Genomic DNA, 16,984 nt, shown 5'->3' with positions numbered 1-16,984 from the left:
AACTTTATTTTTTAAAGAAATAAATCACACAATATTTCTTCCATGTTTTAATTTTAATAGCAAATCCCCTTTATTTAACAAAAAATAAAATGTGTTTAAATTTCATTAATTAAAAGACAAATTAAATTTGGGTGAAATTTGTTTACTGTTTTTCATAATTATATTACTTATAGAAAAACTTTAAACACAATTGTAAATAAATATAAAGAATGGCATTGGTTTTATTTCTAGTGGTAAAAAGTGTTTTTTTTTTTTTTTTAATTAGCATATTTTTGTGTTTTGCTTTGGTACCGAAATTGGTACCGAGAACCGTGGATTTTCACTGGTATCGGTACCGAATACTGAAATTGATACCGTGACAACACTACTTTGAAACCCTGTTTTCAAAAATATGCATTTTCAGTCCCCAAAACGTTGTTGCCGTGTAAACGAACAGGCAAACCATATAAAAAGTTTCCCGTTTTTGGCTGAAAACGTTGTGTAAATGACAGGACAGGAAGAGGCCCTCTTACCAATAAGCAAAGTGACCAGATTTTACTTTAGAGCAGAGATGGGCAACTTCGGTCCTGGAGGGTAACGGTCTGCAGAGTTTAGCTCCAGCTCTAATCAAACACACCTGAACAAGCTAATCAGTGTCTTCAAGATCACTAGAAAGCTACAGGCAGGTGTGTTTGATTAGTGTTGGAGCTAAACTCTGCAGGACAGTGGCCCTACAGAACTGAAGTTGGCCATGCTATAGAGATAAAAGGAACAGTACAACTACATCTCGGATGAGAATTTACTCATGCAATATGTTGATGAGTCTGTTTCTTCATCAGAACACATTTGGAGAAATTTAGCATTACATCACTTGCTTACCAATGGATCCTCTGCAGTGAATGGGTGCCGTCAGAATGAGATTCCAGCTGATAAAAACATCACAATAATCGACACAACTTCAGTTCATGAAATAACATCCCGTGAAGTGAATAGCTTGTGTATTTGTCATAAACACATTCATCAATAAGACGTTAATAAAATTCAAACCATTCCATCCAGCTAAAATATGAGTCCTCAATAGTTGCTTTCTCCAGTGAAAAAGTTGTATTGCCTGAATCATGAAAGAAACAGCCATGGATCAAGCACTGTTTATAAGCGAAAACAGTCCAAAACAATTCTAAACGCCTTTAAAATGCCATAATGATGGATTTGTTTCTTACAAATGCATAACTTTTCACTTTACAAGATATTTATTTGATGCACTGGTGTGATGTGGATTACTTGTAGATTATTGTAATGTTTTTATCAGCTGTTTGGACTCTCATTCTGATGGCACCCATTCACTGCAGAGGATCCACTGGTGAGCAAGTGTTGTAATGCTACATTTCTTCAAATCTGTTCCCATGTAGGAACAAAAACATCTACATCCTAGATGGCCTGAAGGTGAGGAAACCCAAATTGCAAATTAAATTTTTTGGATGAACAACTGCTTGTTAAAAACCTGAAAATGGTCATTATTGATAATTGATAAGAGAAATGTGCACTGGGATTTAATTAAAATTTACGTATACTATTGCAAAAATTTGAGGGTTAAGAAAAAAAAAGAATATGATTCTTTCAGATCCATTACGAATCCAATCCAAAACTGTTAAAACAAAGTGCTTTGCTAGTGGGTTTATTAACTCACCCAAGCACCTACTAATATATACAGAAAACATACCACAGCTTAAGCAAAATGATGTGAAAGCACAAGTTGACTTGAAATGTGTTATATACTATATAGAATGTGAAAGTCACATTGTCAATATGCTCTTTTTGTAACAGCGCACTAAAACATATCTCTAAAGCTTGGACAATAAATAGCTAAATCAACAGTAAGGGGAGTCGTGGCCTAAGGGGAGTCGTGGCCTAATGGTTAGAGAGTCGGACTCCCAATCGAAGGGTTGTGAGTTCGAGTCTCGGGCTGGCAGGAATTGTGGGTGGGGGGAGTGCATGTACAGTTCTCTCTCCACCTTCAATACCACGACTTAGGTGCCCTTGAGCAAGGCATCGAACCCCCAACTGCTCCCCGGGCGCCGCAGCATAAAAATGGCTGCCCACTGCTCCGGGTGTGTGTTCACAGTGTGTGTGTGTGTTCACTGCTCTGTGTGTGTGCACTTCGGATGGGTTAAATGCAGAGCACTAATTCTGAAAATTTCTCACCATACCTGTATCAAATTCACTTCACCACAGTTTTTTTTTTTTTAAGTCCATTACCACCGTGGTGGTAAAAATCTGCCACCATCACAGCCCTATTGTATTGACTGTTTTAAACCCAGAACATTCCCTCTAAGCATCTGCAGCCTGACCGGGGGCATCAGACTAGCCATATGACAGTCACCTTCACCTCTCTGTGCAAATTCATTCTGTGCATGGTGGATTTGTCAAGAGGTGTTTGGTTTTTGAAAAGCACTGAGGTAGATAGATTCTCTCATGTTAAAGCAGACAGAGTGGCTGAGGCATGCTGACATTTACACTGGATGAAAGAGAAAAGATTAGAGCCCTCTGAGCTGCAATAAACTTCAATGATTTATAATTAATGAAGGACAGAGCCGGGCTGCAATATTGCACTTGGACAAAATCCTTTTAAATCCTCTGCTTGACATCATAGAAACTAGGAAAATAGATGCTTGCTACAAACATACAGCCATCAATAGTAAAAGTGTGCAGTATGAAAGTAATTGGATGACATGAATTAGTATCTCAAGCTTTGCTTCAGTGTAGTGGGAGTCAAAATGGCAGTAGTGAGCTGCTGAGGATGAAGAGCTGATGGTGCATTGCACCCTCTGCAGGTTGTGCTGAGAGCAAAACACTTTCCTGTTCTACAAATTAATTAATTAATTATCTATTACATCTAAATTGTTTTGTGGCTTCTGTATGCAAGCATACTCCTAAAAAATAAAAGTTTATTTTAAAATATAAATTCAAATTTTTTTATGTTAGGGGGAAAATAACATATGTTTCTTGTCTGACTCATGTTGTATTATGACTCATCTTGCTAACAGGGACAATTTTTGCCCAATCAAATGCTCTCTAAAAAGGAGTTTCTCCCTCTTACAGCACCTGCCACTGACAGGCAAAAACAAGTAATAATTCATGGTTTTGCACAAGGACATACCTGGAGAAAAGTGTGATTTTATTATCATTATGATACAATAATCTTTACTCAGATTTTAAATTACTTTTATATTTTCTTTTTCTTTCTTTTTTTATTTAAAGTTTTGCCAATAATTATCTTTATATATATATATATATATATATATATATATATATATATATATATATATATATATATATATATATATATATATATATATATATACATATATATATATATATATATATACATATATATATATACACACACACACACACACACACACACACACTTTTTATTTCCGTTTCAGTTAATTTAGTACATCAAGTTAAAATACATGAAAATAAGTATTGCAACTAGCTGAAACTTTAAGTTTAAGTTAATAATAACCCTGCTGGAGACAGCAACCCATTAGCATTAATTTTTTTAATCTATCATCTGAACTGCAATGCAACCAAATCACTACACTTCAAAATCTATATCATGCTTTTAAGTGCATAGATAAAAATTAGAATTATATAATCTCTGCATTTAGGTTTTAACACGTTTTATAAATAAAAATGATAAAATGTATTCAAATCTTTTTTGTGTGTATAATATATAAATAATGCATAATTGTTATTAAAAAAAATCTACTACAATATAATTAAAAAAAATATTTAAATGTTGCTTGCAAAAAATGCATTTACTCAAAGCTCAGCAGGGACTAAATGGACCATATGCAAACTGGCCGAACTTTGACCCATTTGTTATTCTAGGATGTGAAGTGAGCTATAAGGCACTTTTTTAGTACAAGTATGTCATTTGATACATCCTGTCCAAACTTCCTGTCTCAAAGGGCAATGCGTCTACACCAAAAAAGAAAATTACATTCATCATTGTATTTAAACCAATACCAAATTCTTTCAGCAAGGAAGATAAATCCGTAAAACATGTCTTGCATGTTTTCCTGAGCTTCAAAAAGAAACTCAAGTTGATCCTCATTGGCTAAAGACAGTTTGGGGGGGATGTGCTGAATAGTCATTAAATAAAGTTACAAATCAAAATTCTTCACAGCTATAAATATAGTTTTCAATCTCTGTATGTACAAGATATCATTCTTGTTTTGTCTTTTTGATTTTGTGGTGAAATATGACCCCGACTTGGTCTTTGTGAGATGATCTGTGAACTGCAGCAGAGGAGAGCTCATCTCAATGGCAGACGCTACTGCAGCAGCACCAATTACACCTCTATTACAGGGAGCCTGCCATGCAGGGAGAACAGGAAATGAGGCAGGAAGTTTGCTGTAGGCTACAGAAGAAGACAGCAGGGGAAGCGGACACAGACAGAGAGAGGAATGCGCTTGTATGCCAGAATACTGCTGTGTGCAGCTCAGTTCAAGTGCACAGTGAGCATTGATTTTTTTGTTGGAGGGAGGAAGGGAGTTAGAAGAGTGACTAAGATTATTGTGGAGAAATAAATAGGAAATAAACTGAAATTAAAACAGGTTTTAAAATAAATGAGCCAGCAGAGGCCATGCATTAGTGATTTTACCATGGTGTAAAGGGTATTAGGCATGACAAAACCTTAAAATCAGTGCAACACAAGGCCTCATGTGGCATATTGTTTTTTTTTTTTAAACACTGACATCAACAACATGCAAAAATAAACCAATATTAGCATTCAGTAACATACATTAAAAAAAAAAAAAAAACCTTACATAGTTCTCAATGGTTCTCAACTATTTTTCCTTCAGAGCCCAGACTTTACATTGGATATCAAGGGATGACCCAAAAAAGTACCACAATAGAACTGAACTGACGTGAGGACACAGGTGTGGTTATATCAGCTACTTAACAGCTTTGAGTGTGACTCATCCAATCAGATCTGTTTTTTAATGGCTTTTAAATGCATCATGTAAAGCCTAAGGGGGTGTACACACAGGAGATGTTATTAAATTCAAAAACAGCTAGACAGAGTGCAGAGAAATGGAACACAAAGCAGGGGTCTTGAAACGCAAACTATTTTTAACTTGTCACATATTGCCGTTTTAAAATAAAAGCATCAAGACATCCATCTAATGCACATATACAGCGGTCTGGTCCCAAAATTCTGTCAGTACTTACTCACCCTCAAGTTGTTCCAAACCTGTCTGAGTTTCTTTCTTCTGTTCAACATGAAAGAAGATATTTTGAAGAATGCTGGTAACACAACAGCTTCTGGTAACCATTGACTTCCTAAGTATATATATAAAAAAAAAAAAAAAAAAAAAAAAAAAAAACTACCATGACAGTTAATGGCTACCAGCACCTGTTTGGTTACACACATTCTTCAGAATATCTGCTTTTATGTTCAACAGAAGAAAGAAACTCATACAGGTTTAATGACAAAATTTTTAGGTGAAATGTTCCTTTATGTTACACTTAAACATGTCTGAATATCATTCATGCATCACACAGTCTGGATGATTTAATCCCGGATTATGTACAGAAATTAGACCATCAGGCGCGACACAGCTACACGACGCATCAAAATCAATCAAAATTCACAGCCAATCAGAAGAGTGTATAGTCCTATAAACCACTGTAACATTATTTCAAATACTGATACAATTTAATACTGATACCATCTTTGTCATGGAATACCGTTGGTTCACTTTTTGTTCATAGTTTTAACGAATGTTTCCTTTAATTTATTTGCAACATCTGAGGTAAAATTATCCATTGTCACTTTAAGTATGTCAATAAGGGTCACACAAATTAGATTCAAACTTATATTAGGCCCTTATAACATTAAATAGCACATAATTAAAGCACATAATCAGTACCTTACATCATCAATGTCATAGTTTGCTGCTGTTCCTGCCACGAAGTCACAGAAATAGAAACCATTTCTAAAACAGAATGCCCCAAAGCTCGTTGTGTATCGCCGTTGCGGGCTTGTTAAAGGGTTACTCCATCCCAAAATGAAAATTTTGTCATTAATTAATTAATTAGCCATGCCACAAGGATACATTTTTTAAGTGTATTTACGCTTTGGTTTGAAAGAAATCAGCGCATCGGCACAGCGCAGCTGACACAGAAGAGCGTACGCCATCTGCGTACTGCTCAGAATTGCCAAAATGGTTGAATAAAGTCATTATTTTTGTTTTCTTCGTGTACAAAAGGTATTCTCGTTGCTTCATAACGTTACGGTTGAATAACTGATGGCAGATGGACTATTCTGACGATGCTTTTCATGCTTTTCTGGACCTTGACACTTATTTATTTGGCAGTCTATGAGACAGTCACAAGCCTCCCGGTTTTCATCCAAAATATCTTAAATTGTGTTCAGAAGACGAACGAAGCTTTTACAGGTTTGGAACGACATGGGGGTAAGTGATTAATGACAAAATTTTCATTTTGGGATAGAGTAACCCTTTAATACAAAAACTCTGATAAACGGAAAAGGTACTTTTTTTTTATTGTGTTGCCTGACGTGTCTGGTTAGGACTTGGTGTTATAGTCCTAATCCAAAGCCATTCACACATTTTTAAAGTATGGCTTAAATTATAACTCTACCAGTTTTCAAAAATCTTTGTATCGTTACAGTGTTGGTAGTATATGTACATAAACAATCTGTACTCTTTCTCTGTTACCTGCACTCAGATATCCCAGTTTATTTGTCAGCAAATGTCCACCGGATGATGTTAAACACATTATTGAGCTATCAACTGCTGACAAATAAACAGGGCTATCTGGGTGCACATTGTTCATTTACATATACTACCGACACTGTAACAATACAAAGCTGCCTGAAAATCTGCGAAGTCATCCCTAATATGTTTTGGAGTGACTGCAAATAAACTAACAATAAACATATATGGCTCAAATCACTGAAAGTGAGTGACTTTTAGTTGCTTTGTAACAGCACATTGTTATAAGTGTGTGTAAATGCCCCTGAGAGCTCCAGATTTTCCTGGGAGACAGCAGGTGATGTTAATGATTTAAGCACAAGATGCCATGCTTGTTTACAAAAACAAGCTCAGAGCGCTTTAAGAGAAATAGAATGCTTTGTATGGATAAAACCTTGAGGGACAACAGAAGCCACTGACCTGTTCCCTGAACTGCTCCTGAGAGAGACAATCGGAGACGTTCACGCAGCCCAACAGACAGCCTGTGGGATACTCCGCAGGAAACTTGGGCTCTGGATGGAGAAATAAGTGAAAAGATAGGTGAAAATACAAAGGCACTGCAGTCTACATACATGCTTGATGGGATAATTTAAGTCTGACCACTTTAGCATTATTGTTATATATTTGCAGACATCAAACACACCTTCTTTGTAAATGTGGCGGTACATGGCCTCTACCTCTGCAATCTCTTGAGGAGTGGTCTGTTAGCAGCAGCAGCAATCCACAGGCGCCCCCTATGGGATGTGTACCACGTTCTGCCTTCTACCCTACACAATCACAAGAAATGGAGAGAAAATGGAAAATGTTCATATGAACTGTGCACTGCTATATATACACATAATATACAGACAAACAAAAAGTATAAAAGAAGCAAATCAACTAATGCCATGCAAGTTTTTTTTTGTTTTTGTTTTTTTGAACAGAATGTTGGTATGGATAATCTCAAATGTAATTTTTTTAAAGTTGGTTTCCATTAGCTTACTTTAGGAATGCACAATATTTTTCATACATATATGGATTTTGGCCAATACTGGAATTGTATAAAATAAATTGTTTACACAAAAGTACAGAATTTTAAAAAAATAATTAATGCAAGAATAATTATTGTCTTTTTTTTGTGCGTACATCAAAATGAATTGCTACTTGCAGTTGCTAGTAACGTGCTATTATTTAATTGCTAGCAAGGTGCTAATCATAATTAAGTGGGAAAAACCATTCACATTTTTGAGATGATTTTTATGGGGTCTTCAAGCGAACTGTACCTTTTTATGCCCTTAACAAGCAGCAAAGCCCATGGCTGATGCATGCTGAGACACCAGCCACCATCTGAGATCTCCTGCAGCTCTTTGTCCTGTAGTCTGAGTTGGCGGCGCTCACTTTTTTGTGTATTACTTACAGTCTTGGATGAAGACTTGCGCGAGGTGCCACTACCGGACACATCAACCCACTAGCACAACAAAAAGCCCAATTAATAAACAGACATACACACATAGCAACTCAGATACAAATGGCATTAACGTCCTTGCATTTAAGATCGACTTTTAATAAAAATATAAGGCCTTCAGAAGCAGCTTGTTTCCACCCACCTCTGGTGCGGCCTGCATGATGTTGGGGTTGACGAGCTCTCTGAGGTGCTGTCCATCAGTGGAAACAGAATGTTTTGGTGTCTGGCCAAAAGAACCAGTGTTGATGGCCTTGACTGTCTCATCAAACCTTTCAAAATCCAAAAAATTATATTCATATCATGCCTTGTCAATCATGCATTGCAATTAATATGCAATATCAACGGACTTCAACAGCCTCCACATGTATTATTTACCTTGACCCTTAAGTTAATGGTGTCAATTAAAGTAACCCAGGAAACACAGTATCATTGCTGTTCATAAGCGCCACCTGCTGTCAGAGAGTGTCAGCTCGTCTGCTCTTTTGTTCAGATATGTTTTATGTAGTATAGTTTCACAAAACTAAAGTCAGACCATTCTGTTTTCGTTCAATTTTCAAAATTATACAGTCTAATTTAGATTAAAAACTATTCATGTTGCATGTATGTTGCATCTTTGTTTGGATCATGATTAAAATCCAGTGGTTGCCTCTAATTTTAAATGGAAAGAGCACAGACAAAGCCTTAGTTTGTTCATATTAAGAGATTTATTTTATTTGTTTAACTTACTTTTCTGATGTGGGGTTTGTTTTAAAATGTTAATTTAGTTTTGATATATTTTAATTTCACAAAGAAATGTGCAGCAGTAGCCTAATAAAACGACACCTTTTAATTTACTGTATAATGTCTTAAATTTTGGAATGGAAAAACTCTATGGACATACAGTTACAGACAATCAATACAGATTTATCTTGTTTAGCACATTCAATTTGTCATCATTTGCTATATCCAACAAAGTAAACCATCAGATTGAAGGTTATATTACAGAAATGTATTTTCTGCAAACATTTTTCCTACGCATGTATAAAGTATGTATGTAGACGTATGTCTACGTTATGATGTGGGAAGATTTGCATAAGGCCTCCAATTGTTCAAGCAAAGGAAGAAGCGTAACTTTTATTCTCGCTGTAGTATTGTTGTTTCCGCCAACGACGTTGAGGAGACACTGTGTGTTTCATTGTGAAAGCGAAACTACTTTGTTTGGCCTTCCAAAAAAGGACACGAGTAGATATCATTGGTTAAGTTGTATTTACAACACTATGCCAGAACAGATTAACCCAAATATTCAGATGTGTGCAACGCATTTTATGGAGGTCTGTTTCCTGATCCTGGAAGAGTAGACTACAATGCCACCTGTTCTGACTCACAGACTGTAGGTACGTTTTTTTATATTTAAAAAATTTGCCACTGATGATTCAAAAGCGAGTTTTGAGCAGTGTAGAGTAGCGTTGTTTGTCGTTTCTCCAATCACAAATGCAGACATGGTTTTATGTTTACGAGGCGCAATGCATAAAAAGACAGTATAAGTCATTATAATCAGTAATAATGTCCCCACTGAATGCAACAAATGCCTCGTTTATAATGGGTTTTAATGTTTTTGTCTGGTTGCTCAGGCCGGGACACAGCATCACAGTATGGTGAGTGGCGTAACATTTCAGTCACACGCTTGAGGTATTCAGCCAATCACAACGCACCTCGCTTTTCAGACCGATGAGCTTTGTAAAAATCGATGCATTTCAGAAAGGAGGGGCATATAGGAGAACCAATGTACAGTATGTGGAAAATAATGAATTTTTTGAACCTTGCACCACATAAACACATTTCATTACACCAAATACACAAAATAAATGTTCTTTTTAGCAACATCATATGACCCCTTTAAGGATTTTGAATCAATCGCATGTGTTAACTTGCGTTGACATTCCTTATATATGTCAACTTTGCCGCTAGATTTAGCGACTTTTCAGACCCCTTTAGTTGTCTCTCTTTCCCAGGACGCGCACACTCCTCTATCTGCGTCTGCTCTGTTCAGCGAGCGGCAGAGAGGAGCAGCGCTTTCAGTTAAAACAGATATTTTGTTACTTCTCTAAATTTTACATGCAAGTATAGCCGAAATTACAACATAGCTATTGTATTTATCTTGTGTGTAGCCTATTTGATTTTATCAAACAACGGCTAGATTATAAATCAGGATTTTTGTGCAGATTAACATCGGGAGAGCTATGTAGTCTTAATGGGTCACGTTTCAGTCACTATTTCATATTCCGTTTTATTGAGAATTTAGCTGCATCAAATACAGTATGTGGGCACAGAGAGGCAAACAATCAAAAAGTATTAATTTAAGGTACATTTAGAATAGATAAAAATGTGCAATTAAATTGTGATTAATCATGAGTTAACTCATGCAATTAATTGCGATTAAATAATTTAATCGATTGACCCCCCTATATATATATATATATATATATATATATATATATATATATATATATATATATATATATATATATATATATTATATATATATATATATATATATATATATATATATATATATATATATATATATATACCTGAAATATTGTAAAACCTAAGCTGTGTCCCAATTCAGAGGTTGCATCCTGCGAAGGCCGCAGACTTCAAAGACTACACCTCTGAAGGCTGAACCGAAAAAAAAAAATAATAATAATTACAAAGGTGGCTCCTTACTTCTGGTAGTACGGAGTCAAATTCTCCCCTTCATCCAGCACTCGTCTCCCTGCAAAGTCGATTGTAATCTTGCGGTCTTTGCGGGAAACGTGTCGAAGCTCCTGGAGTTCCTCCTCTCGCTTGCGTAATGCCTCCCTCTCACCTGGAGAAAGCCACTGGTTGGAATCCGTTGCAAAATAATCGGATTCATCATCCAAGACTTGTGTTCTCTTAACACTAAAAGAAAGAGGAAGAGTTCAAATTATCTAAATATCTAACTTTAGTTCTGTGTGTGCATTAAACTTCAGATGGTTCGTGGGCATTTCTCAGGCTGAAATTAATCGAATGAATCCCTGGTCAATTACATCAATAGGGTAACAGCAGTGTATTTGGAAAGCCAGACCTGTTCTTGTCAAACTCCAGAAGTTTGTCTTTGTGCTTTACAGCATTTTCCAGACCAGCTTTCATCTTGGCCTCTTGATGGGGGAGATACTCCCGCTCAGTTCCCTCTGAGGCCACACAGAAAACAAAGGCTGTCACACAAATGCTGCTAGTCAGGGGAAAACAAATACAATCACTTCATTTCTTACCTCCCATGAGTTTTTTACGGAGCTTTTGACTTTTGTTGGAGTCCCGCTGCAGTATCTCTTGCTCCTCTGTAGTACAGACCTGAATTATGCATGAAAATGTTAAACAGTGTTGATGAAGACTTCTTAAACCAAAGTTTCTCAACTCTGGCCCTCAAGATCCACTTTCCTGCAGAGTTTAACTCCTAAACTCACCTGCCTGTAACTCTCTAGCAATCCTGAATCCTGAAGGTCAGCTTGTTCAGGTGTGTTTGATAAGGGTTGGAGCTAAACTGCAGGAAATTGGACCTCGAGGGCCAGAGTTGAGAACCCCTGTCTTAAACAGTTGTCCATCACTCTCATAATCAAATCTGCAAGGTCCATAAGATTAGACAAGATGGAGAACAGTGGTTGATTTGTATGGGCTTTTCCATGGCCAATGCAAACAGCTATATCAATACTCACATTTCCGTCTAAAATTTTGGGATTGGTAAGATTTGTATTTTATGTTTATGTTTTTGTCTGCTATTCACCAAGGCTGCATTTATATTTATATTTAACAAAAATATCATGCAGTATTATTACGATTTCAAAATAACCGTTTTCTCTTAATATACTTACGCTTAATTTTTGTGGAAACCAGTGTCTTTTTCAGGATTCTTTGATGAACAGAAATAGAAAGCTTTTGTAACATTACAGTTGTCTTTACTGTAATTTTTGAGCAAAATTGTTGAGCAAAAGAATCAATTTCTTTAAAAATAGTAATAAAAATAAGGAAAAGCTGGCACACCACAGCTCCAAAATGTTCTCACCACAGGTGACATTTCAAACCAGCTTTTCCTTCTTCTTACTCTTCGCCTTAGCTAAGCACCCTCATTGCAGCTTTCGCTGCCTGTCAAATATGCACTTTAAGAAATAAATATAGGGATCCCAAACTTCTGAATGATATTGTATATATTATAAATAGGGCTGTCAAATGATTAATCACGATTAATCACATCCAAAATAAAAGTTTTGTTTACATAATATATGTATGTGTACAGGGTATATTTATTATGTATATATAAATACACACACATAAATTATATATTTAGAAAATATTTACATGTATATACATTTATATATTTATATTCTTATATTTTATATTATATATAAATATATTTAATATATAACCATAACATATTCTTCTTAAATATATACATGCATGTGTGTGTATTTATATATACATAATAAATATACACATTAAAAAAAAACTTATATAATTTAAACAAAACTAATATTTATTAATCAATTAACAGCCATAAATAAAAACACAACAATAATTACAAAAATTACAATATTTACATTACATTTTTTGTATTCAAATAAACTGGAAAACTTTGAGAAATAGAAGAAAGCAACGAAATTGGAGTCATATAACCTGGACATTTTCTGTTTTCATGAGATTCACCCTTAAAAAACGGTTTTCCAAAAACAATACACTTAAATTACATTTTTATATTAATACTACTGACACTTACATATACTAATTAAAATCAAAAAACAAAAACAATAGGCTTGGGATATGGGTCTATCACAAACAGCCTGTTCTGAGTAGTAAGCGGACAAAGCTCACCAGCAGTGATGGCGAAGTAAAGCGTTCTGCACAACTGTATACAGAAATCCAAGTGTGCATTCACTAAAAATAAATAACACCTACCAAACATAAAAATAAAAAAAAACCAAAAAGGTTCTTTACTTGAAGCTTTTCAACACAGTTTATGTTGTGGCCATCTAGTGGTCATAAAAATAAATAACACCTTCCAAAGTGCTGCGTTCCATTACAGCCGCTGGTTCTAGAACTGATTTTTTGTTTTATGTTTTTGTATATAAATAATGTTCACTGTAAAAGTCCTTCAATTGTGTCGGTGTACTGGTACTATAAGAAGTAAAATAAATGAAACAAATTCATACATTAAATCCACGATCTTTCTATTTTAACTCTGCCTTAGTCCGGTTATTTCATAGGCAAGGTTAATTTGAGCAAAAAAAAAAAAAAAAAAAATGTTAATGTTACTGCACTATAACGTAATATAATGTAAAGGAAACAGCTTTGTTTGAACCAGATACTAAAGCAGTCACATGGTTTTCAGACGATGAAGCTTTAAACATCAAAGATCACATGCTTTTGGCAAAACGAATCAAGCTCCGATACAGTAATTTGATGTGAAATGTGTTGTTTTTTTTGATACAAGTTTCAGAGCTTCAGTGTTGAGCATAACATCACTACTCACCAGACTGCCGCAGAACAAACAGGGTCCAGATCCTTCTTGCTCACACACTATACGGCCGCAGCTCAGACAGTTGTTGATGAGTCTGTGTTTCTGAGCCAGACACTCACAGGGTTGACGGCCAGGAAGAAGAACAGCCAGCTTATCTCGACCCTCTTTAGCATACAGATTCACAAACTTGCTCTTCTTTTTCACTGAGCTGGAGCCGCTGTTTTCTTGTGCCTGATAAAAGAAAGTAAATCCCTCTGTAATTCTTTCCACCTAGTTAAACCTGATATATTTTTTATGAAGGAGTTTTAGATGTTTAAATGAGTTGACATACCTTCATCAAGTCAATGGGAGTTTTCACAGGCTCTGGTTCTTCCTGACAGACAGTCACAATCTCTTGCTTGTTTCTTCCCTTCCGCTTGGACTTCTTCTGAGTGTCTTTGGTAGCTGTATCCAGACCCTCTGCGGCAGACATTTCATACAAAATTCCTTTATTAACACTGAACAGATACATTACAATATATGAAGATCCACAGATCAAGCAATATAATGGTTGTTTTGAACTTTGTGATAAAACAGAAGTAGCAACAGATCTTTTTCTTTTGATTTGCGACCTATCGATTAAGAAAAAATGTAGGCCGGGGACTTGGTTCTATTCATCGTCTGTTGACTGGATTTTAAGATATGGCTGCTGCACTTGCTATTGCAAGCAGATAAACAGCAGCTTGCAAGGGCTGGGTTTAAAGGGATACTCCGCCCCAAAATGAAAATGTTGTCATTAATCACTTACCCCCATGTCGTTCCAAACCCGTAAAAGCTCTGTTCGTCTTCGGAACACTATTTAAGATATTTTGGATTAAAACCAGGAGGCCTGTGACTGTCCCATAGACTGCCAAGTAAATAACAGTGTCAAGGTCCATAAAAGGTATGAAAATCAACGTCAGAATACACCATCTGCCATCAGACGTGCAATCTGGGTTATATGAAGCGACGGGAACACTTTTAGTAAGCGAAGAAAACAAAAATAATGACTTTTTTCAACAATTCCTTTGTCAACGATCTCCTCTGTGTCTCTCCATATCACCGTATGCTGCGTATGCTCTTCTGTATCAGCCGCGGCACAAGGATGCGCTGTTTTCTTTCAAATCAAAGCTAGATACACGTAGAAACAGTGCATCCTTGTGGCGCGGCTGATACAGAAGAGCATACGCAGCATACGGTGATATGGAGAGACACAGAGGAGACTTTTGACAAAGGAATTATTGAATAAAGTCATTATTTTTGTTTTCTTCGCTTACAAAAAGTGTACCCACCTCTCAATATAACCCACATTCAAAGTCCTACGGCAAATGTATTCAAACGACGACTTTCATACCTTTTATGGACCTTGACACTGTTATTTACTTGGCAGTCTATGGGACAGTCACAGGCCTCCCGGTTTTCATCCAAAATGTCTCAAATAGTGTTCCGAAGACGAACGGAGCTTTTACGGGTTTGGAACGACATTGTGGTAAGTGATTAATGACAAAATTTTCATTTTGGGGTGGAGTATATTTTGTTTGCAGAGGTGTTCTAATCTCTTTTCAATTGCACTGCGAATAAAACCAATAAGATTTACGTTTTTGATCATGTGAATGGAGACAGCACTGTTATATAAAATATGTTATTTGACTTGGTGGTGCTCACAAACAGGAAGCATTGCTAATCGACAATAAATAGTAGTAGAACCAATCTGGAACCAACTATTTGAACTTTTTAAAAACATGTAAGTGATGTTTGTTTCTTCACTGTGACAGCCCATGACAAAAATGGAAAGTTGCACAGTGAGTCCCCAGTGTGTGTATGTGTTTGTGTTTTATTGCAACATTTTGAACAATGGACAAATTATTAAGTGCAATTATGACAAATATCAGTCAAAGCATATCAAATACTGAAACAAACATAAGAATAACACTGAAAGAAAAAACATTAGCATCTTGATATTTTGCAATTGCATCTTAAATATTGTGTGAACATCTGTGTTGATGTGAACAGGCCTGAGACATTCTGATTTCAAAATTTAGGAAACTTTCAAAAAATAAACATACATATGTTTGAATTGTTTACATGAAAACAGATGAATAGAAAAGAGTTAATTTTTTCGTTTAAACCTACCACAGAAGAAGAGTTTGAACTGAACAAACAAAAGATAGATACAGATATGGCGACTCATATAGTATCCTTAGTTCTTACCAGTGTCAGTATTCACATTAAAAACATCAGTCCATATTTACCCATGATTGCCTCTTTCTTAAGGACGCCCCCTTGACCATCAGGCGCTTGCATCTGATACCTCTGCCATCTCTGCACCAGCTCATCCACAAAATCCTTCTTGTTTCCCTCCGTTCCTTGTAAGAGATCTCCAACATACTCCACAATTTCATCAGCATTGTCAATAGATAGGATGTACCTGAAAACACAGATAAGTGAGACTTTTCTAACACAAAGCCCACTCATTCTCACAGAGACCCTTTCAAAAACAACATTTCTGAATACCAGATGGCCAAAGAATCTACTGTCAGTTACTGTATTTATTAATCACCGCATACATGTCTTACACATTTCACATTAGCAGTATTTTGTTACATTAATGTATATTTTCCATATGGTCAATATTGAAAAGTAATGTAGTGGTAGTGTGGCACTTTGGGAATAAATCTCATAATGATGTAACAAGGTGTTTTACATAGTAGTACTTCTTAAAACATGATGGCAATATTTCGTCCAAAAAAAAAAAAAAAAACTGGCGATGTGATTATTTTGTACAAAATAGGCTTGCCCACCAAGTTATCCCTTTTCTTATTGTATTTATTCCATTATTAGTTTTAGTCTACATTCTGGCTTGTCAGTTCTGTTATTTATACTTTACATAATTTCTACAAATGGCCACTTGCGCACAATTCATCCTCTATTAAAATGTACTTACTGTACAATGTCATCGCCTGCCTCCAATCCAAAATTATGCTTTAACTTATCAGCAGTCCATCGAAGCAAAGAATCAGCCATGATGAAGTTAGTAAAACTGTGAAACACTGCACTGCCTGTATGTTACGTCCACCGAGAGCTGTCGGCTTTTGACTCATGCGGTTAAAATTACTTCCGGGGGACGTGTTTCATAACAATAGTCTCCATAGACAAAATCCGTACTCTTGCTGATCAGGTAAAATGGGTTTAAAAAATGCTTATACAATTGTACCATTTAAATATTCAATGAAAAGGCTATTC

General features: G+C 35.8%; 1 protein-coding gene across 1 annotated transcript in view; it reads right to left on the bottom strand.

The window, feature by feature from the left end:
- Window positions 1–16,977, bottom strand: part of LOC109067108 (activating signal cointegrator 1) — a 63,153-nt gene extending 46,176 nt beyond the window's left edge. The window contains 12 exon segments of the mRNA XM_042760988.1: window positions 7,188–7,279; window positions 7,411–7,464; window positions 7,467–7,534; window positions 8,030–8,214; window positions 8,354–8,480; window positions 10,918–11,133; window positions 11,300–11,405; window positions 11,487–11,565; window positions 13,736–13,954; window positions 14,055–14,182; window positions 15,994–16,169; window positions 16,686–16,977. Coding sequence (XP_042616922.1) covers window positions 7,188–7,279; window positions 7,411–7,464; window positions 7,467–7,534; window positions 8,030–8,214; window positions 8,354–8,480; window positions 10,918–11,133; window positions 11,300–11,405; window positions 11,487–11,565; window positions 13,736–13,954; window positions 14,055–14,182; window positions 15,994–16,169; window positions 16,686–16,765 — 1,530 coding nt within the window. The 5' untranslated portion in view covers window positions 16,766–16,977.
- Window positions 16,978–16,984: the final 7 nt, after the last annotated feature.

Source organism: Cyprinus carpio, chromosome A7 (genome assembly GCF_018340385.1).
Source record: "Cyprinus carpio isolate SPL01 chromosome A7, ASM1834038v1, whole genome shotgun sequence".
In the NCBI taxonomy this organism is placed as follows: domain Eukaryota; kingdom Metazoa; phylum Chordata; class Actinopteri; order Cypriniformes; family Cyprinidae; genus Cyprinus; species Cyprinus carpio.
Note: the sequence above shows the minus strand (reverse complement) of the source record. Positions and strands in the feature narration are given on the sequence as shown.